Raw genomic sequence first — 22,760 nt, 5'->3', positions numbered from 1 at the left:
AAATGTGTTGCTGGAAAAGCGCAGCAGGTCAGGCAGCATCCAGGGAACAGGAGAATCGACGTTTCGGGCATAAGCCCTTCTTCAGGAATGAGGAACGTTTGTCCAGCAGGCTAAGATAAAAGGTAGGGAGGAGGGACTTGGGGGCGGGGCGTCGGAAATGTGATAGGTGGAAAGAGGTCAAGGTGAGGGTGATAGGTCAGACTGGGGTGGGGGCGGAGAGGTCGGGAAGAAGATTGCAGGTTAGGAAGGCGGTGCTGAATTTGATGGATTTGACTGAGACAGGCTGGGGGGAGGGGAAATGAGGAAACTGGTGAAATCCTCTTCCCGACCTCTCCGCCCCCACCCCAATCTGTCCTATACCCTTCACCTTGACCTCTTTCCACCTATCACATTTCCGACGCCCCTCCTCCAAGTCCCTCCTCCCTATCTTTTATCTTAGCCTGCTGGACCAACTTTCCTCATTCCTGAAGAAGGGCTAATGCCCGAAACGTCGATTCTCCTGTTCCCTAGATGCTGCCTGACCTGCTGCGCTTTTCCAGCAACACATTTCCATCCCAGTTTCCTCTAAAACCTGCACAAAAATACATTAGGTTTTGGCTGCCACGTTGACTGCAGCTGAAACACTAGCAGTGGCACAGCATTACTTCTGTGCCAAGCCACTGACTTGGATAAATCTCAGAGACAACTAACACAGATTTGCCAATTTCAGATACAGTGGTTACACACCATCTGCTCAATGCCAAATTTCTACCACAGTTCTGGCCTTCGTTCAACTCAAAATCCATAACAGGCTATTACATCTAAAGCACTTCAACAATCATTGCCATAGCAATCCAAAATGTTTGGCACTCCACAAGCAGTCCAAACCACTGTCAATGATGCAATTCCTCCAGATGGCCCTGAGATTTTCTAGGATACTATTCCACAGATACCTTGCCCAAAAGTTGGAAAGAACCTGAAAACTGGAATCAATTTACAGAGGAATTTAATGGCAGAGCTCCAGACAATCCTCATGCGATATCCACAAACCAACTAAAGTTCATTCAGATGCATCGACTCTGCTTGATTTTCCTTCTCTCCCTCAAAATGTTGAGATTCACATAAGGATTCCAAAATCATCACAACTAAGATTAGTCAACTCAGCAAAGAATCAGGCTTTAGGATTTTGTAAGATGTCAGATTCAATATCATGCACATATTTATCCACTAACACTTTTAAAGCCCAGCACTTGGAGTTTAAGTAACAACAGGTCAAAAAATATTTATTCCAGAATCTTTTAGCCTACTCTTGATAAAGCATTTATTTTTGTATTGATTCAATCATTTGAATTAAGCAATGTAGTCGTTAGTTCTTGAAAAGGTCAACTTTGTTAAAAGTGAACTAAAATGTTTATGCACTGTTTGTTACGGGGAATCTGTTTCAGTTTACATTCATTTCTTCCTACTATTCAAACAGTATCCTGAGTCACACAAATGTTGAATTACACATGAAAACATCAGGATATAGCAGAAACATTAGGCAGCATGGAAATTAGGCGGTAAGCACGATTTAGAACAGTCATTAACACACAGGTATAACGCTTTGCAAGACCTCAGGTTTCCTAACGGTTTGGCAATAAAACACAGGCAATGAACAAAGGCTGCAAACTAACCTCTCAACAGGGTCCCTCAGCATAACAATAAGTTTAGCAGATGGCAGAACTGCATGAAGGAAGTCCTGAATTAAATATGGTGGTTCACCATCAGCAGTGCGATGATAGAAATTCTGCCAAGCATTATTATCCCACATTGTGGAAGCACTTGCCTCACCTAAAAAGAAATGTATTTTTTTCAATAAATAATGAAATTAAGTGGATGCAAATCGCATATGCAACTCGCCATTAAATCTCAGCTCTGCCGAGATCGTAACATAATGAGAGACCTAACAATGAACTTGTTCCCTGCTCTCTTTGATTAGGATTGATGCAAGGCCTGGGAGACAAAGAGGAGAAAGGGAACAAAATGTGCTTTAAAAAAGAAATCAGGTACAGACAAATGAAATTTTGACAGCTGCTTTTACTTAGAATGACTTTCATGTGGTAATCCAGTAAAAGATCAGCTGCAATAGAATTAAGGCATTCACGCTACTAACGAAGACTGAACTGTTCCTGAAAATTATCAGACTTTCCATCAGCAAGTAGAAAATTGAAATTGCCTCTGAAATATATGTTTTGAAAAACATTTCCATACAAATGGTGCTCATTATTTGTTATTAGACACACTATAACAAGTACATAACATGCTCAACTTGTGATTTAGAATGACACCACTTTTGAGAGCAAAAATATTCATTTTAATAAAATATAGGTGAATATAGCAACTCACCAATGACCATGTTGCTTTTAATTGGTTGTTCAGCAGAAGCATTGGCTATCTGACTCTGAATCTGATGAGCTGCCAGATCAAACAGATCCAGATAATCTTCAATTTGGTATCGGTCATGGAAACCATTCCAGGGTTGAATAATACCTGCCAAACAAAAATATGTTTTAGTACAGAAATTATAACACACCACACAATTTTTCAAATGTCCTTCTCATTAAATGGATCCGAGAACCAACTTAATGTTTTTGAGATTATTTTGAGATTACAGATTCAAAAAAGAGTGTTGCGAATTATGTTTTAGTATTGTGCAAATCTAATAAGCAGTATTGTACTTTTTAAGCACAGAGTTGCTACTGTCCCATCTTCACACAATACATGAAGTAAAATGCTGTACCAAGAATTGTTGATGACATATGATTTTGGACCAGCAATGCACATAGTTTGAAAGTTCAGACCCCACTACAGCAAGTTATAGAACACAGTTTCAACAAAACTAAACAACTCTTGGTCTCGTACCATAAAATATTCGCAAAATGTGCTGATTGGTTGACATTGGTTCACTAGTGCATGTCCAGTATAGTTGTGTTTCCTCCCACAGGCCAGACAACTTCAATATCATTATTTCTGATCAACTTTTGATATCCTATTGAAATGAAAACCTCCATTTGATTGTTTAGGTGTGAAAAATCAGTGCAAGATACAATAATAAACAAAATAGTAAATGAACCAATGAGTGTGTTAATCGTTAAGTGTGTATAAGAAAGTTTTCTGATTCAATATGTGGATGTACCTACTAGAGAAGATGCAAAACTTGGCCTACTCTTGGGAAATAAGACAGGGCACGTAACTGAGGTGTCAGTGGAGGAGCACTTTGCAGCCAGTAACCATAATTCTATTAGTTTTAAAATAGTGATGGAAAAGGACAGACCAGATCTAAAAGTTGAAGTTCTAAGTTGGAGGAAGACTAATTTTGACGGTATTAGGCAAGAACTTTCAAAAGCTGACTGGGGGCAGATGTTTACAGGTAAAGGGTTAGCTGGAAAATGGGAAGCCTTTAAAAATGAGATAATGAGAATCCAGAGGCATATATTCCTGTTAGGGTGAAAGATAAGGCTGGTAGGTGTAGGGAATGCTGAATGACGAGAGGGATGGACATTCTGGTTAAGACAAAGAAGGAAGCATATGTTAGATATAGACACGGGAGATCGAGTGAACTTTTTAGAAGAGTATAAAGGCAGTAGGAGTATTCTTAAGAGGAAAATCAGGAAGGCAAAAATGGAACAGGAGATAGCTCTGGCAATTAGGATTAAGGAGAATCCAAAATGTCTTTACAAATACATTAAGGACAAAAGAGTAACTCGGGAAAAAACAGGGCTCCTCAAAGATCAGCAAAGCAGCCTTTGTGTGGAGCCGCAGGAGATGGACGAGATACTAAACAAGTATTTTGCATCAATATTTACTGTGAAGGAGGACATGGAAGATATAGAATGTGAGGAACTAGATGGTGACATTTTGAAAAATGTCCACATTATAGAAGTGTGGGTACTGGATGTCTTGAAACGCATAAAAGTGGATAAATCCCTAGGACCTGTTCAGGTGTACCTGAGAGCTCTGTGAGAAGCTAGGGAAGTGACTGCTGGGCCCCTTGTTGAGATATTTGTATCATCGATATTCACAGGTGAGGTGCTGGAAGACTGGAGGTCACTATTTAAGAAAGGTGGTAAGGAAATAGCTAGGGAACTACAGACTGGTGAGCCTGACAGCGGTGGTGGACAAGTTGTTGGAGGAATCCTGAGGGATAGGATTTACATGTATTTAGAAAGGCAAGAATTGATTGGGAATAGTCAGCATGGTTTTGTGGTTGGGAAATCATGTCACACAAGGCTTGGGGTGAGAGGAGAAAGATTTAAAAGGGACCTAAGGGGCAATGTTTTCACACAGAGGGTGGTGTGTGGCACACACGTCCCATGGCTGAAAAAAAATCACACCTATTAGTCATTGATTAAGTGCTCTTGGTAAACACACTTATGAGGAAGCCTGGACATTTTTGCTCACAATAACATTGATAGGAATAATCACTACCCAGTATTTGAAAAGAGAGTCTTAGTTTCACAGCAGGTAAACCTTTCATCATATACAGTAATACTTTTACTGTGACAAACTGAGGACAAATTTGGTTATCTATTCAGATATCTATAAGGCACCTTCATTCTTCAATAGCAGTATAATATACGACCATAATCTATAATTCATGACACTCTCACTATCAAGTTAAGATCTAACCTTTGTGTGCATGAGGGGACAATAAATATCTCCAGAGCAGTAACAGGTAAAATCTTGGAACAGGGTATTATATACTGATGAAGCTCCAAAACTGGACTCTGGAAAGGGAAAAAGGAAAGGCTACTGGTAGAGCTTTCCTGACGCAGGGCTTATGCCCGAAACGTCTATTTTCCTGCTCCTTGGATGCTGCCTGACCTGCTGTGCTTTTCCAGCACCACTCTAACCTAGACTCTGGTTTTCAGCATCTGCAGTCCTCACGTTTGCCTACTGCTAGAGCTAGTCAATCACCAGTAACTTGATTAAAGTTCTGTAATGGAACCACACTGAGTCAAGAACAGTGGTAGATAATTACAGAAGTATTGGGGAAATAAGATATTTAACCAATTCATCATTTCAAATGTTAGATTCCTGCTCATCCCAGTAAGAGATAACATTTAGAATATGCTTCCTTTATCCTATTTTTGAAGCATTTCCAAACACCATCCATTGAAATACGGAGTAGACAATGCCACATCATCATAGCTGCTAAAAACCAAGCAATTTGATGCACAAGACATAATGATGTAAAGTGTTTGTAAGTTGCATGCAGTATGATTGAAGTGTCTTTACATAATTCTGGTCACAGCACTTGTTTGAATGAGTGACAGATTTAGCCAAAACTCTTTCCGTGCAGCTTTGGGACTGACATCTATACAACAATATGAAAAAAATTGCCCAAGGATGCCTCTGTCACGGAAAGCAGTACAAATCTAAACCAATCAATATTGCCCTATTACCAGCAAACTGTTGGATGGATCCATCATATGATGTTTTCTCACCAAAAATGTGCTCACTGACAGTCAGGTTGGTTTCCACCAGAACCATTCTCGTCCAGATTTTGTCAGGCCCTTTAACAGGAGCTATATTCCATGGAAGGTTGGAGGCAGTCACAGAAACAACTTACCTGCGTCTACCATTTCTGTCCCATTAAGTATTTTGTACGTTTCTTTGAGACCACCTCTCCTGCTTCAAAATCTCAGAGATTAAAGGTTCAGCTTTCCCAATTTCTCTTTTCAGGACAGTCCCACCATCCTGTCTGGTGAATATTTGTTGCACTTCCTCATTGGCAATTGCATCTTTCCTGAGATGAGGAGACCAAAACTAGACACACAATACTCCAGGCACAGTCTAAACAAATTTCTATACAACTGAAACAAGACTTCACTAATCTTGTATTTAAATCCTCTTGTATCAAACAGTTATCATTCTACCAGCCTTGCTAATAGTTTATTCTACACATGTCTTTCTCCTACCAAAGATGTATGGATTGGGTTGTGAGAGATGGAGGAGGAGGCTGGTACAATTACAACATTTAAAAGGCATCTGGATGGGTACATGAATAGGAGGGGTTTAGAGGGATTTGGACCAAATACTGGCAAATGGGACTAGATTAATTTAGGATATCTGGTTGGCATGAACGAGTTGGACCGCTGGATCTGTTTCCAAGCTGTACAGCTCTATGACTCTAAGACAATCTCAGATTGTTCCACATTTTATTCCATCTGCCATGATCTTGCCCATTCACTAAAACTGATGAAAACTCCCTGAAGCCATTTTACATCTTCCTCACAATCATACATTCTCACTAGGCTTTGCATCATCCACAAATTTAGAAATATTATATTTGGCGACTGCCTACAAATCATTGATATATATAATTGTGAACAGCTGGGGCCCAAATACTGTTCCTCACGGTACCTACTGGTCACAGCCTGCCAATGCAAGAGTGACCATTCATTCCTTCAGTTTTCTGTCAGTTAGCTAATCATTAATCCATGCCAGTACACTATTGTCTATTCCATGTGAGTTATTTTTTTCAAATAGGCCACTCTGGATCAAAAGCTTTCTGAAAGTCTAAAATATACTATGTCCATTGGCTCTCCTTTATAAATTTTGTTAGTACAACTTCAAAACGTTCCAAAAGTTTGTCAAATACAATTGCCCATTCACAAATCCATACAGACTATGCTCAATAGATCAGATAAATAGGACATGGGACAGCATCCAGGCTTGGACTGACATGTGGAAGACAATATTTACAACACATACCACTAAGTTCTGAGTAATAACTATCCAACAATGAGAAAAAGCTAAATACATCTCCCTGACCTTCAATGGCACAGCCATCATAGAAATACCATCAACATCCAATGGATTATTAGCATCTATGGAATTTTAACTAGAAATGATATTAATGATAACAGTACAAGAATTGGGTGGATAACAGATACACTGATAAATTACTCAACTTGCTACCTCAAAGCTTCTTGACCAATCACCAGGTTCTAGTCAGGATTATAATGGAATGCTCACCAGTCACTTGAGCAGCCTGAAGCCATCTACAGGTACTTGGTCAGTATCACTGAACTCAGCAAATACCAATTTACTGTTAATGTTCTGTGGCTGAACTAGACATTTACTAAAGTAACTTCTATAACATTCCTCTTTATATTTTCATCTGAAAGGGTTAATGCTGAGGAATGCTGTAAGTATACCATCCACAGTAATGGTGTCATATTCTTTTGTGGGCAGAACAGCTTAAGGTCTCAAAAGAATGAAACCTAACCTCTGAGCCTCCTCAAAGTCTCTAAAGCCAAGTTTATCATATGATTGTAACCTGTAATGTGCTGACATGCAATAAAATACATCCTGTTTACTACAAGAGCATTTTCTATTTGGACCAGGAAGTAATTTTCCTTGACCACAGCAGACCAACAATCCCCTCTAAGTCCTACACTTAAAGAGGATGGTGCCAGCAACTTTCATCATCAGCATTAGCTTGTATAGTGTCGCAATCTGGTGTGCCCATACAACAGTAATCTAATGTGTTCTGGGGTGGCATGGTGGCTCAGTGGTTAGCAGCGCTGCCTCACAGCACCAGTGACCTGGGTTCGATTCCAATCTCAGGCGACTGTCTGTGTGGAATTTGCACATTCGCCATGTGTCTGCGTGTGTTTTCTCCAGGTGCTCTGGTTTCCTCCCATAGTCTAAAGATGTGCAGGTCAAAGGCAGCACAGTGGTTCAGTGGTAAGCATTGCTGCCTCACAGCGCCAGGGACTCTGGTTAAATTCCAGCCTCGGGCGACTGTCTGTGTGGAGTTTGCACATTCTCCCTGTGTCTGTGAGGGTTTCCTCCCGCAATCCAAAATATGCAGGTTAGGTGAATTAGCCATGCTAAATTGCCCATAGTGTTAGGGTATTACTCAGGGGTAAATGTAGGGAAACGAGTCCGGGTGAGTTACTCTTTGGAAGGTTGGTGTGGACTTGTTGGGCTAAAGGACCTGTTTCCACACCGTAGATAACCTAATCTATTAGGCGGCATGATGGTTCAGTGGTGAGCACTGCTGCCTCACAGTGCCAGGGACCCAGGTTTGATTCCAGCCTCAGGCGACTGTCTGTGTGGAGTTTGCACATTCTCTCTGTGTCTGTGTGGGTTTCCTCCGGGTGCTCCGGTTTCCTCCCACAGTCCAAAGATGTACAGGTCAGGTGAATTGGCCATGCTAAATCGTCCATACTGTTAGGTGCATCCGTCAAACGGAAGTGGGTCTGGGTGTGTTATTCTTCGGAGGGTCAGTGTGGACATGTTGAGCCGAAGGCCCTGTCTCCACACTATAGGGAATCTAATTCAATCTTAAAGGTGAATTGGCCATGCTAAATTGCCCCTAGCATTAGGTGCATTAGTCAGGGGTAAATGTCGGGGAATGGGTCTGGAGGGATTACACTTCGTAGGGTCGGTGTGGATTTGTTAGGCTGAAGAGCCTGTTTCCATCCTGTAGAGAATCCAATTCACCCCGTACGACAAGGCAGGCAGCAAGAGAAAGATAACGGGAACATCACTACCTTGAAGGCCTCCTTTAAATCAATCGCCTCTTGACCCAGACTTGTATCACCATTTCTGTGCTACAATTTGATCAAGATTTTGGAATGCCCTGTCACTGAGGGAACAAAAACATCACTCTTCACAAAGATGTATCGATGTGGTAAGGTAACTTGAAATGCCAATCAATGCAGCATTATCAGAGTTTCCCACATTCTGAAATTAAATATTAACATGTGCAACTTTAAGGACTTTGGAAACCATGATGGCTTTATTCATGTGGCATACATAAAATTGTCTAAACAAAAGCCCTCAGTTTTCAAGCTTTGCATTGGAGCTAATATTCTTGAGGATCTACCTCATCTCCATTAGTCTGATGGATTACAACTCATTCCAAGACTTCTTGCAGGCAGTGTAATATTTTCAGCTGGAAGTAAAGATGGGGGAAAAAAAAAGTGGAGTTGACTGTATGGCGAACTCTTCAGGCATCAAACTCACGTCTTGATTTTCTTTTTTGGAGCAGGTCATGGGGACAGATGTTGGGGGAGGGAGGCAAGGAAGATAAAGAAGAGTACTGGATCTTGACAGGATGACCAAGTTTTAAAGCAACAGTAATACTTAACCTGATAGAAGATCCAAACGTTTATCTGTTAGTTGTTAGGAGATAATCTGCACCAAATAATTCATATGACATAATGAAATCTTACTTGTGTTGCTTTGTATGCTCAATTATTCTGAAACAATATAATTTAATGATTGATATTTAGTCTCATTCTACCAAACATTGTGAATGGACACCTTAAAAGAGGACCTACACAACAGATCGAAACATCTAGTTCTGATCACGAGAATACTATTGTTACAAGGCCAAATTATGTGTGCATTTAGTTAGATAGCAGAACACTGACACATCTCCAAGAAGTTCAGGTTGCTTATGTGTGTTATAGATAACACGGTATGTGAGAGAATCTCTACAGGAAGACCCCAAGCTTTTAAAATATTAAAGGAAAATTAAAACACAAACATATCTGATAATAATAATATTACAGTCAAGTAAATGTGAATAAATTGAAGCATGTTGCTGAATTTATCCCAATCAGTAGTGAAATTATACCATGATAACTATATTATATCACAAATAATTTTAAAGCACTTAGGTATGCCTACATTCACCCGCCAAACATTAAACCCGTTTGCCTCTCAGGAATCAAGGCACACATTCAAATCTAATTCAAAATATCAACTGTCAAAAATAATAAAGTATTTTGCAAATGAACATTTGAAAATTGAATGCAAGGCATATTGTACAACGGGAGAACCAAAATCTGCCTTCAAAAAAATCAAAAACAGGTTTAATTTTCTCTGAAGCGATCTTAAGCTGTCAGAATTACTCAAAGCATGACATCAGCTGACAGTCAGCTGTCACATCAAGTGATATCATGAAGGGACAATTCTACCAAGAAAACCATCTCATATACAGAGATGGAGCACACAAGGTGGAGCAAAAACATAGATGACATGATTTTTGGTGACATAAGAAACTATCGAAAAGTTTAGCAACAAATTAAAATCACAGAATTCAAAAACAATGCCTAATATAAATCTATGGCACATGGAAAGAAGCCAATACATTGCAAATGCAATGTGCAGAACTTTTTTTTTAAGTCTTTGGAGAAAATTACAAAGATTCAAGGGAATACTAAATGTTAGAGACAAAATTTACCTTATCTAGAAAGATCTGATGCGTGATATTTGAGGGGGGACAATTGCCTAGTGGTATTATCGCTAGTTAATTAATGAAGTCCTCACTTTCTCCTAATTAATCCAGACTTCCAGGCAACATTCTGAGAACCTGGGTTCAAATCCCATCATGGCAGATAAAGAATAATCTGGGAAAAAAAAGAGTCTAATGATGAAACTGTTGGCGGTTGTCTGGTTCATTAATGTCCTTTAGGGCTGAGGGACAAGATGCACATGTATTTGGAAAGGCAAGGACTGATTAGGGATAGTCAATATGACTTTTTGCATGGAAAACCATGTCTCACAAGCTTCACTGAGTTTTTTGAAGAAGTAACAAAGAGGATTGATGAGGCCAGAGCAGTGGACGTGACCTATATGGACTTCAGTAAGGCGTTCGACAAGGTTCCCCATGGGAAACTGGTTAGCAAGGTTAGGTCTCATGGAATACAGGGACAACTAGCCATTTGGATACAGAACTGGCTCAAAAGGTAGCAGACAGAGGATAGTGGTGAAGGGTTGTTTTTCAGACTGGAGGCCTGTGACCAGAGAAGTACCATAAAGATTGGTGCTGAGTCCACTACTTTTTGTCATTGATATAAATGATTTGGATGTGAGCATAAGAGGTATAGTGTGCAGATGACACCAAAATTGGAGGTGTAGGAGCGAAGGAGGTTACCTCAGATTACAACGGAATCTTGATCAGATGGGCCAATGGGCTGAGAAGTGGCAGATGGAGTTTAATTTAGATAAATGCAAATCTTAGCAGGACGTATACACTTAATGGTAAGGTCCTAGGGGGTTCTGCTGAACAAAGAGACCTGAAGTGCAGGTTCATAACTCCTTGAAAGTGGAGTCGCAGGTAGATAGGATAGTGAAGGCGGCGTTTGGTATGCTTTCGTTTATCGGTCAGAATATTGAGCACAGGTGTTGGGAGGTCATGTTGCAGCTGTACAGGACAATGGTTAGGCCACTTTTGGAATAGTGCGTGCAATTCTGGTCTCCTTCCTATCAGAAGAATAAACTTGAAAAGTTTCAGAAAAGATTTACAAGCATGTTGCCAGGGTTGAAGGATTTGAGCTATAGGGAGAGGTTGAATAGGCCTGGGACTGTTATGCCTGGAGCGTTGGAGGCTGAGGGGTGACCTTATAGAGGTTTATAAAATTATGAGGGGCATGGATAGGATAAATAGACAAAGTCTTTTCCCTGGAGTGGGGAAGTCCAAAACTAGAGGTCATAGGTTTAGAGGTCATAGGTCATAGGTTGAGAGGGCAAAGATATAAAAGAGACCTAAGGGCCAACTTTTTCATGCAGAGGGTGGCACATGTATGGAATGAGCTGCCAGAGGAAGTGGTGGATGCTGGTACAATTACAACATTTAAGAGGCGTCTGGATGGGTATATGAATAGGAAGGGTTTGGAGGGATATGGGCCGGGTGCTGGCAGGTGGGACTAGATTGAGTTGGGATATCTGGTTGGCATGGATGAGTTGGACCGAAGGGTCTGTTTCTGTGCTGTACATCTCTATGACTCAGTCACAGAAATTGTCATCTTTACATAGTCGACCTGCATGTGACTCCAGACTCACAGCAATGTGGTTGACTCTTAACTGCCCTCAGGGTAATTAGAGATGGACAGCAAATGCTGTTCTAGCCAGCGACGCCTACATTATGTGAATGGATTTTTAAAAACCCAGGAAAAATCAATTTGCTACTTTACTTAATGGACCTTCTAACCAAGATTTCCATTCCTTTTATTTTCCATTTAAAAAGATACATCCATGTTATGGACAATTACTATATTTGACATGTGAGAATTACTTATTTATTGAAAGCTTTATAGCTGGAAGATCTGTGACGAGCTTTCCTGCCACTTTTGGACATTGAATTTAAAAATAGAGGAGTTGCTTAATTGCAAATATTTTTCAATTAAAAAGTAGAAAATAATTCACGTTTAGATCGTTAACAAATCAATCAGACCACAACTTCACAGAAGGTCTCTCTCTTCCCAACGGTTCACAAACATTTTACAATCTTCATTTGTTGCAATATCATCAGCCTTCCAAATCTCTCTCCACTCTAGTCACAAAACTAATTCCCTATCACTGCATTTGGGGGCACTCTTCTCTATCTCCACCCCTCAATTAAACTTGTCATTCCAACCAAAAAAAAGGGACTCTCAATGGTTGTGTGTTAGAATCACATAATGACACAGTACAAAAGGAGCTGAAAATGTGTTGCTGGAAAAGCGCAGCAGGTCAGGCAGCATTCAAGGAGCAGGAGAATCGATGTTTCGGGCATGAGCCCTTCTGTCGATTCTCCTCCTCCTTGGATGCTGCCTGACCTGCTGCGCTTTTCCAGCAACACATTTTCAGCTCTGATCTCCAGCATCTACAGTCCTCACTTTCTCCACAGTACAAAAGGAGGCAATCGACCCATCATGTCTGTCCTGGCACACTTCTTCATGGATGATTGCCTATTTTGACAGGCATTCTCCACAATAGAAATTAGAAGCCAATACCATCAAAACACTTAATGTGGTATGCAGGCAATTTACATTGGCAGCTCTCCATTTCCTTGCAATGATTGACATTGCATAGCCTCTGCAGTTTCATATATTGTTGGATTTTGTAAGTATTCATTCAGCAGCATGAATTGTGCAGAACATTCCTGTTATCTTCACAAGCATAGGATTATAACTTGGAGAAAGTCTTTTTTTTAAAAAAAAGCAAAATGTATTTACAGACTCTCAGAGCCAAAATTTTAAACAAAACCTTCTGCCAAATTATTAAAAAGCTTTTTTTGGAGTTTTGAAAGTAGTAATTGTGGGACTGGCAGAAAAGCCTCACCAGTTCTGGCAGATGACTCAATTATCTAAATTACAAAGCATACTATAGAACATGCCACAACTTGTGCACCCATTTTTAAAATTCAAATATAGAATCATGTCTAGTTTGAAATCTGGAACAAGACAATATGCAAAAGGTTCTGCTCGCAAATGACTCCTTAGGATACATGGAAATTTTAACTTGCCTTTTTTTTAAACTTTCTTTCATTTTGCATCCTAAACCCACATTTTAAACCCACCCCCTGAATGGAAAATCGGTAGTCGGTCCTCTTCCCACTCCTGTACAATGTTGCTTTAACTATTGTGTACGACTCATCTCGACAAGAACCTCCTTCTGGACTGACCATTATTCGGTACCTTTTTATAGTACAGAGCCTGAGATAGAAACTAACCTGCTGTAAAACCACGCACTGGTGCTTCAAGACTATTGTACTTCCTCATGTTCTTCAACATATGGAAGTTGTGGACTTTCAGGTGACCTTTTGAAGTAATAATTGCAACATTGCAAAAACCATTGTGAAGTAAGTAAACAAATGATACTCTATCTCCTGTCTAGTAGAAAGGTACAATTTTCTTTGCAATGAGAAACATAGGATATAGGATTCATAAGATTTCTCACAGATACAGGTCATTGAACTCAATACAGTCTTCTCTAATGCATATATTCCATGAATTTCCTCTTAGTCAAATTGTTGTATCTTAGCCTTTCTGAATATCCTTCCTTTTACTGTTATTCATATGTCTATTTTCCTTTTTAAAGTAACTAAGCAGAATCCTTCAAGTGTGGAAGCAAATTCAGTATTCTATAACCACTCTCATAGTCAGGAAATGTCCACTTATTTTCCTACTGAGTTTCTAGTAACTTTAGGAAATAATTTCCCTTTTCAGTACAATTGCCGATTCCAGTACAAATTGTGCCTATTTAAAATGATTCTTCCCCATGAGTATCCATACAAACTCATTTACATATGCAAAACATATAATTTGCAGTGCACAAGTCTAGCAGCATTTTTAATGTTAAAATTTTCAGAAAAACAATTTGCTCAGAAAATCTTCTATTGTATATTTTTAAATAATAACATTGTGAAGTTTGATTAAAATAGCACAAAGCAATTTTAGTAAAAAAATTTTTTAAAATCATTGTCAGTCATCAATCTGAGTAACTGGATTTTAAATGCCTGAAATTCACTTTTTAAAAGGATCTGTAGAACTATTTTCTAATTAGGTTGAGGTATTAGGCTCATAATGAATTAAAACATAAATCAGATTTAAAAGCTTATAGAATACATTGGTTAGTGTCCAGGGATTCAAAATGTACCAGCTTAATTTTCAAAGCCTCCCTGAAGGGCCCTGCAAATATACATACAATTAGCAGATACTCCCAAATGGGACTTTGGACGTGGGGGGTGGGGTGGGAAATGGAAAAGACTGCTTCAGGTCTGGTCTTTAAACTAGGTCAAACGATTGCCAAATCCCAACTTGCATTCAACGCGAATTATGATCAAGAAACTGCAATATTTCATTTTTTGAATTATGCTGGAGGAAACAAGTACAATTGAGTAGAAAATCTAGGTCCTTGTATTTACCATTTCTAATTCAGATTTTTTCCTATATAGGTTGAATAAATCTCTTCTCAGCTACCCTGTTCCATTCAGTTTAAGACCTCTGTCAAGTCACTTCCAAATCCTCTCTTTATCTGGATAAAAAAAAGCCCCAACCTGCTTAATATTTCACAAAAGCACCAATCTCTCAGCTCTCTTGCCATCCTTACAAATCATTTTGATGTGGTTCCTAGTTCTTTTCTGTCGTTTTTACATTGAATAAAGTGCAATCCAACCTGATTAAGTTTAACTTAACTAATTTTTCTATTAAACTGAAAAATAAATCTGAATGCTTTGTTAACATTTTTAATTGCTTTGCTGACCCATGATGCTGCTTTTAATACTTTCCTCATCTGTATTCACAAATCCTTTTGCTCTTACACCCCTTTTAATTTATTTTATTTTCAAAGATGTAGGTGACGTATGTATGTTTGCCACCAAAATGCATCACTTAAATGGATCTTCAAACATAAATAAATATTAATCTACAATACTATTTTAAATATTTTTAACGCTGAGGTAGATGGGCTCATGATTATTAAGGAGATGGAAGAGTATTGAGAATATGCAAGAATGTAGAATTGAGGTTAACATCAGATCAGCCATGATCTTTAAAATGACAAACTGGCTTGACCAACCAAGTGGCCCTGTTCCTTGTTCATATGTTTAGGTTTAACCGTCCAATCTGGAACCTCTGTACAGCTGAACATCTTATATACACCATTTAATAGCACTACAGATAATATGACAGATCCCTTGGTATACTTGACTGTTTAAAAACTACCAATTGAAATGTGATTATATTCTTCAAACTGAAATGAACTCAAGTCTTTCATTACCCAACTGCAGACAGTCCTGAATACGCCTTACCTTGTGCTAACTACTTTGGCCTACTCCTGCTCCTAGTTCTTACATTCGTTTAGTAACAGTTTCCTTTCATTCACAAATCTGTGGAATAATATGAGCCCTAACAATTCCTCATATACTTACATCCCAAATGGTGCTGCCGACTTAAATCAGGTAGATTACCTTCCAGTAACCTTTGTTCTGGTTTTCTTAGCTGTACAATAGGAGAAAGCAATAAAATATGCCACTTACCAAACCTTTTTCTTGTCCACCAGTGAGGTTCTTTGACTATGGAAAAACTCACTTCCGGATGCAATCTAAGCCTGTTATACAGATCTGTAGTCCCACACTTTGGCTGCCCTATAATATAGAAATAAGGAAGACAACGGAGGCGGTAGTGTTCGTCACCACGGCGTTGCAAGTGTTTCCAAATTACCTTTTTCAAGTAATCAAATATAGTCTGAAAATGTTTTGTGTGTATAAAATAAGCATTTTTCTTGTAAGGGTCCGTGGATGCAGTCCCTGTATATCTTGTATACCAACAATAGTTCTTCACACTTTGAAGAAAGTTTCTTGGAATGACAGAGAATATCTATAATATAAAAATAACAAAAATATGAAGAAAGTCGATACAGAGTTTTTATTTGAAAACATTTTGACACCACATCTTAGTTATTTAATTACACCATTTTGTTTACAGAACTGACAATCATATGATTTAGAGAAATATTGCACACAATGCCATTATGAAACTTTGTAAAACATTTGTAAGCAAAAATCTTACATATTACCCAATATTGTGTTCCGCGTGGTCATTGCAATGCCAAACATCACATGCACCAGATTTCAGAAAGCACAAAGAAGCAGAACATCAGATGTAAAAAAAACTCTAAACACAAATCTCATCTAAAGTAAAGAGAACAGAAATACGGGCTTTCTCTTGTGTCAATGCAACTTCAATAGCTACAGTGTTTGGGAATTTCTATAATTTACATGCCATCAAAAAACATGGCACAATGTTCCCCCAAATGAAACCTATTTAAAACGCAATATTCAGTCTTTAGCCTGAAGGTTATGCTGCTGCAATCACATCGGGTTATTTTAATTTTGTGCAACAGATTTTAAAAAAACAGCTGATGGCAAACCACATTTTACATCTCTCTTGATTTTTATTTCCATAAAGTCAAAAATGAAAACGCATTTGCTGGCTGTGCTGTTTCAGTGCCCATGACTTTGCCAATATTATTTTTAATTGGACATTAAATTTTGCATAAAGTTTAAGTCTCCCAGTTTTGAAATGTGCTATGTGCCCTCTATTTGTCAAGTGACAGAAAATGGATCATCGCCAATTTCTATTCTAATGTCCCTTTCAAACATCAAAATGACGAAATCAGAGCAACAGTCTCCCCAACAATCCTAAACATGCGCCATTTCAAATTTCTGCTCAAAATGTAATAAACTAATTTGTTTTGGTTTTGGTGTAGATTTAGTATTATTTCATAGAACCAGTTGAAGAGAAGGGAATATACTCAATATCCTGTCAATGTTCCTCCACAAACAAAAACAAACAAATCAGCAGGTCACTTGTTTTAAATGGGTGGTAGGTGGGTGATGGACACACTGGGGAATAGTTGGACAGGATCAGGCTTGGGAGGCTGAATAGCCTATTCCTGTTCCTATATTTCTATAGCATTCTTGGCTGAATGGTTCAGATATTTTGATCAACGGACATTCTTCAACCGTTATGATATATGGGCATACAATTTAAATTTGATTAAATAGGTAAGTTTGGAACTTTAAAATGGTAGGCTGTGCTAAATTTGTGAGCAACAGTTGAAAGGAAATGAAACTTGTGCAAAGCCTTTCATGAAATCACATATAAATGCATGAAATGAGGCTTTCTCTCCAGCCTATAATCCTTCTGCTTTCACATATTCCATATCATGCAGCACTGAACCATGTGCTGTATTAATAACTGTATTAATACTCAAAGTCCAATATTTCAAAAACTCAAATTTAATCTCAATACTGATTAATACTTTTAAAAACAAATATCACTACCAGCACTGAGCTTCAGTATTTAAAAGTGGTTGGCTGCCATAACAGTGAAAGGTGTTTTTCAATATCTGAAAAGGATATTCTTTAGTACTAACCGTATTCTATTAAAGTCATTCTAACTACTAACTACATGTAGCAGCTTGTAAAGTTGGTATGTATGGTATTAATCTGGAAGTCTAGACTACAGCATTGAGACCAAGATTGATGCCAAATCGTATAATTTAATCACTAATGAATATACTAAGTGGAAAATTGTTCTACACTCTATACTTTTGACTTAATAACCCATCTAAAAGTTGCAAAAACTGGAGCATTGTTTGCTGAAGACCTAATACAACAGACAGATTATAGAAAAATGCATTTCAACTTACATGTGCCTCTTGCTTTACAAGATCCTCCTGCTCTGGCAGTCTCCTTGGCATGAGCTGAAGTTTGGAATCAGTGCTGAGTGCTGGTGTTGCATAGTTGATTCTTTCTAACCAACTAAATGGTAAGGAAAACCCATCAGCATCACCCTCAATTTCTGTAAAGTCCAATTCTGGAGAGTCTTCATTATTTGTGGTTGTACTGTACTGGAATGGGGATGGAGTCAGCAATAATTTCTGTTGGTCTCTAGTTAAAATATAAGATGCCATAACTAGGCACAATATTATTACTCCCAAAAACAGGGTGCTATGTTTGGCTTTCCAAGCAAAAATATGTCTACTCCATCCAAACCTGCGCTCTCCTTTGACCTCCAGTGTTGCAAGTAAATTCATTGGCTGCTGCTCACCTTCATAAAATAGTCGAGGCAGTTTTTGAAAGTCTTTACTAAAAGTAAAGGTTGCAAATTTATTTCCTGTATGATCAGCCACTGAACGCATTTTACTGTCATGTATCTTGTAGTAGTGAATCAAGGGTATGCAGCAATTATGTATTGAATAACTACATCTTCAACTCATGTCCTGGACTAATTTCTTTTGACACCCTATAACATTGAAAGAAAAGTCAACCTCTGTTGATGAGTGGCTTGGCAAAATCTTCCTCTTAAGCAGTGAAGATACTTTTCTGATGTAAGTTAGTGGAGATAATTAATCTGCCTTTAAACATACCTATAATAAGGAAAGAAACATGCAATTAATACAAGTTATATCACATTTTTACATTATTATCCTTCAGTTATTAAAAATACTCACAAGCGTGTTATATAGATCCATCCATTAACATTACAGCAATCATTATGTTCTCAGATCAGTAATGATATACCATCCAAAATACAATGTATTCTTCAGATGAAATGAATATGCTTGATTCCTAAGGATACAAGCAAGATATTTTGATTTTGTGCTAAACATTTGTTTTGGTTAGTAGAAGAATTTCTCCACTTTCCAAATAGCTGCTTCCTTCTTTTAAAAAATATAGATTAAATATTATGAGTATGAGTTTACTTTCAGCTAATCCACTGGAAGAAAGTTCCCTAAAACAATTTCCCTATAATTGTGACACAGAAGAATGATACTGCTTCACTTGAATAATATATCTAATTGCCAAGATCAATTAAGCAGCAGTAATAAATTGGTTGATTTCTGAGATACTATTAATTTGAGGAATTTTTCTGACTATTGCAAATTATTGCCTTTGTTACTTTACCTTGTACTGAGAGGTTTGCCATTTACCTGTGCTGTTCACAGCATATCAGTGGAAGGCAATATTTCTTAACACCAAAAACAAAGCTTCATTCTGTTTACACAATGTAATTGAGAATCCAAAATCTCAATGCAAGTAAAGGCTTAAGAACCTAATTAAGTCGATTAAGAAACTGCAGACCTTACAGTACTATTGTTTCCTGGTGATAATACGTACTAATACATTCTAAACTTAATGATTTATTACTTTAAACAATGTTATTTCACAATCTAAGGTGTAATGTCTTTCACAGAGGGGTGGTCCGTGTATGAAATGAGCTGCTAGAGGAAGTGGAGGAGGCTGGAACAATTACAAGATTTAAAAGGCATCTGGATTGGCATATGAATAGGACAGATTTAGAGGGATATGGGCCAAGTACTGGCAAATGGGACTAGATTTGATTAGGAAATCTGGTCAGCATGGACGAGTGGGACCGGGAATACTCCATCAGATAAACCCGGGAGCAGATTTCAGTTTGTTCAATGGTTTGGGGTGGTGTTAAGAGGGTGGTACGGGGAAGAATTTTCCTCGCTGAGCAATTTATGCCACAGCTACAGACGGAGAGGAAGGGTGTGGTGTACGGCACACCGATTTCCAAATCAACCCCTCAAAGGGGCCACCTCCCTAACTGTCCGGTGAACCCATCCAACTCGCTGGTTCCCTCAGGCTCCGTTGCCAGTGCATGGTATAGGCTCCACTGAATACTGGCAGTGGTCACCAGTATGTGGGAGATCTCAGATTGGCTGACAGCTCTCAGAGATGGAGCATCTTTCACCCTACCCCCTTAAAGCAAGGGCTAACATTCCATTAGCCTCCCTGATTACCTGCTGCAACTATGTGTTCGCTTTCTGTCGTTTGTGCACAAGTACCCCAAGTCCCTTTGTGTTGCAGTTTTTCTCTATTTAAATAACACTTTTTTTATTGTCTTGTCCAAATAAAACAACTTGTGAAGGTGATGGTCTAGTGGTATTATTGCTAGACTGTTAATTCAGAGACCTGGGGAGCCAGTTTCAAATCCTGCCATGACAGATGATGGAATTTGAATGGAATAAATATCTGGAATTAGAAGTCTAAAGATTACCATGAAATCATTGCTGATTCTTGGAAAAGTCCATCTGGTTCACTAATACCCGTTCTTGAAGGGAACGGACATCCTTACCTGATCTAGCCTACATGTGACTCCAGACCCACAGCAGTTTGGTGACACTTAACTGCCCTCTAAGCAATTAGGGATGGATAATAAATACTGGTCTGGACAGTGATGTCCAGATTCCATGAATGAATTTAAAAAACTTGATATTTTCCCACATCATATCCCATTTACCATCTTTTTGCCTACTTAGATAACCTATCAAAATCTCTCAGTGAACTGCTGTATCCCCTCTCACAACCAGCCTTTCCACTTATTTTTGAGTGATCTGCAAATTTGCCAAGAGTATATTTGCTTCCTTCCTCCAAATCATCAGTGTCTGTGCTGTTTCATAACGATAGGAGTATTACAGCACAAAATGTGCAATGTACTGTTATGATGCTTAAGTATAGGTGTGCATTAGACTGTCATATGTAATTAAGTACAAGTCTGGAGTTCACTGAGAAGTTACTTATTATTCAGGGTAGATAACAATACCGTGTACAATAAAATTCAAATAAGAACGTGTAGACACTATGATAGAATCTTACTGTCTTACACAACAGCAGGACTATTTCAGATTTCAAACCCAAACTTTGAATTACTCTTTATCAAAGCAAACCAATGAGGAACCCACCTTCAGGCTCCCTGACTAATCAAGAAGGACAGGCTGAAAGATGTCACTATTTTGTCTGGTTTCTGCTGAGAATGCCCACAGCCTGTTTAAAAAAAATGTCCAGCACCACTTGTAGTTTCTAAGCTCCAAAACCCACAGGAATGGAAGGATTGCCTTATGGGTCTCTCAAATTCAACTGGAGGGCCAATAGTGAGGCAAATTGTCCCAAGGAAGGGAGGAAGAGGACAGTCTCATCAACTAAGCATGCTATAAGTAGCCAAAAGTGTCAATAGCCAGAGTATGTTCCCTCCAATCAAGGATCCAGCGCCTCAAGAAGTCACAGGAAATGTATGGCATGGTCCCGACAGGTGACAAGCACCATGCTCCAAACACTTTTTGCGGTGCCACCCGTTCATTTCCCTGCTGACACTCTATATCTCCATCTCCCTCCTGCCAGCTACTGGCTGCCCTCTCAGACCCATGTCACAATGCATCTGCCCACAAATGGTGTTGCACCTGGCCACCAAAATAGCCAAGGGGAATCTCACAGTAGATATGCTGATGTTATTTAACCTAAGGCACTTAGTCAACAGACTGTAATGTTGTCAGCTGAATATATAACACTTGCTGACATGAAACCTAGCTAAACCTAGATTTATAAACAAACATGGTTAGAAAATGTGGAAAAGCAATATAATCTTAATACCTTCTCATCACAGCTGATAAAAAGCAATGGTCTCTGCAAACCCAATATTCAGTGATAGAAATGGAACACAGCAACTACATCCATAACAGGTCAAATTCAGCTTTATTTGAAGCAACTCAGAGTAACGTGATGTTAATGCCAGCAAATTTAAAAACGTCAAAATATAGATTACTGGTAAAAAAAATGAACACCATCATAATTACAGCAAAGAAAATGTTCTTTATACTGGCGGAGCAGTCGGAAGAGGATGTTTTATTAAAACTTTGAAAGATTGCCTTGGTTTTTAAGAATTGTCTAAAATATTGTTTTGGGGAATTTAGACAAGTTACATCAACTGCCATGGAATCTTTTATTTCTCAGTCTTAGAAGAGTTGCCACACGTCCAATTCATATATGTACACTTTAAAGAAAGGCTGTTGTACTTCAACCAAAAGGCTAACAAACCATTGAATACTTTCCAAAGTTTTGCTTCAACCTCTCTATAGAAACACAATAGAGTGTTTGTCCTGCTTCATCGTAGTTTGCAACCTTTAAATCAGCTTACTGTTCTATAAATCTCAAAGAAATTTTATTTTAAGAACGAAACACTTGCCCTGAATTAAAATATCTGACTCAGCAACCATGTGTAAATTATACTGCTGAAGTGAAACAGATTTTGGAATGAATACCTTAGTTAAACTAAGCATTTCAGCTGTGTGCTGTACAAATACATCTCAGTATTAAATCTGACCCAAATCCTGTGTTACATTGTGAAAGAGAAATTGGACTAACTCTTTTCAGTACAGTCACCCAATTCTTCAATGTAATTTATCCTTCTATATATCAATGGATCAGGCTCATAAACCCACTGGGGAAATGATCATGAGACCATATATAATTTTCCAAAGTTTGAAGTACGATAGATAAACAAACAATATTGGATCTCTGCCTTCTCTTCAATATTATACCCAGACCACTTGCCAGCTCAGTGAACCAATAAGAAAAGAAAGGGCAGATTTTCAAAGAAGCAGCAAGTTCTCAGTTCCAGAGGCAGGGGTTGGGTTTGGTGTGGCAG

General features: G+C 38.6%; 1 protein-coding gene across 4 annotated transcripts in view; it reads right to left on the bottom strand.

Annotated features, from left to right (window-relative positions):
* Window positions 1-22,760, bottom strand: part of LOC122561159 (carbohydrate sulfotransferase 15-like) — an 83,484-nt gene that overhangs the window by 23,916 nt on the left and 36,808 nt on the right. For 3 of the 4 annotated variants that reach the window (XM_043712659.1, XM_043712655.1, XM_043712656.1), the window contains exons 2-5: window positions 17,962-18,681; window positions 15,785-16,124; window positions 2,365-2,508; window positions 1,653-1,809 (exon numbers count right to left, since the gene is read on the bottom strand). In XM_043712659.1, coding sequence (XP_043568594.1) covers window positions 1,653-1,809; window positions 2,365-2,508; window positions 15,785-16,124; window positions 17,962-18,453 — 1,133 coding nt within the window. In that variant the 5' untranslated portion in view covers window positions 18,454-18,681. Of the gene's footprint in view, window positions 1-1,652; window positions 1,810-2,364; window positions 2,509-15,784; window positions 16,125-17,961; window positions 18,682-18,765; window positions 18,786-22,760 lie in introns of those variants that run through there. The other variant, XM_043712658.1, reaches the window with a different exon arrangement.

This window comes from Chiloscyllium plagiosum, chromosome 22, assembly GCF_004010195.1.
Source record: "Chiloscyllium plagiosum isolate BGI_BamShark_2017 chromosome 22, ASM401019v2, whole genome shotgun sequence".
Taxonomy (NCBI): Eukaryota; Metazoa; Chordata; class Chondrichthyes; order Orectolobiformes; family Hemiscylliidae; genus Chiloscyllium; species Chiloscyllium plagiosum.
Note: the sequence above shows the minus strand (reverse complement) of the source record. Positions and strands in the feature narration are given on the sequence as shown.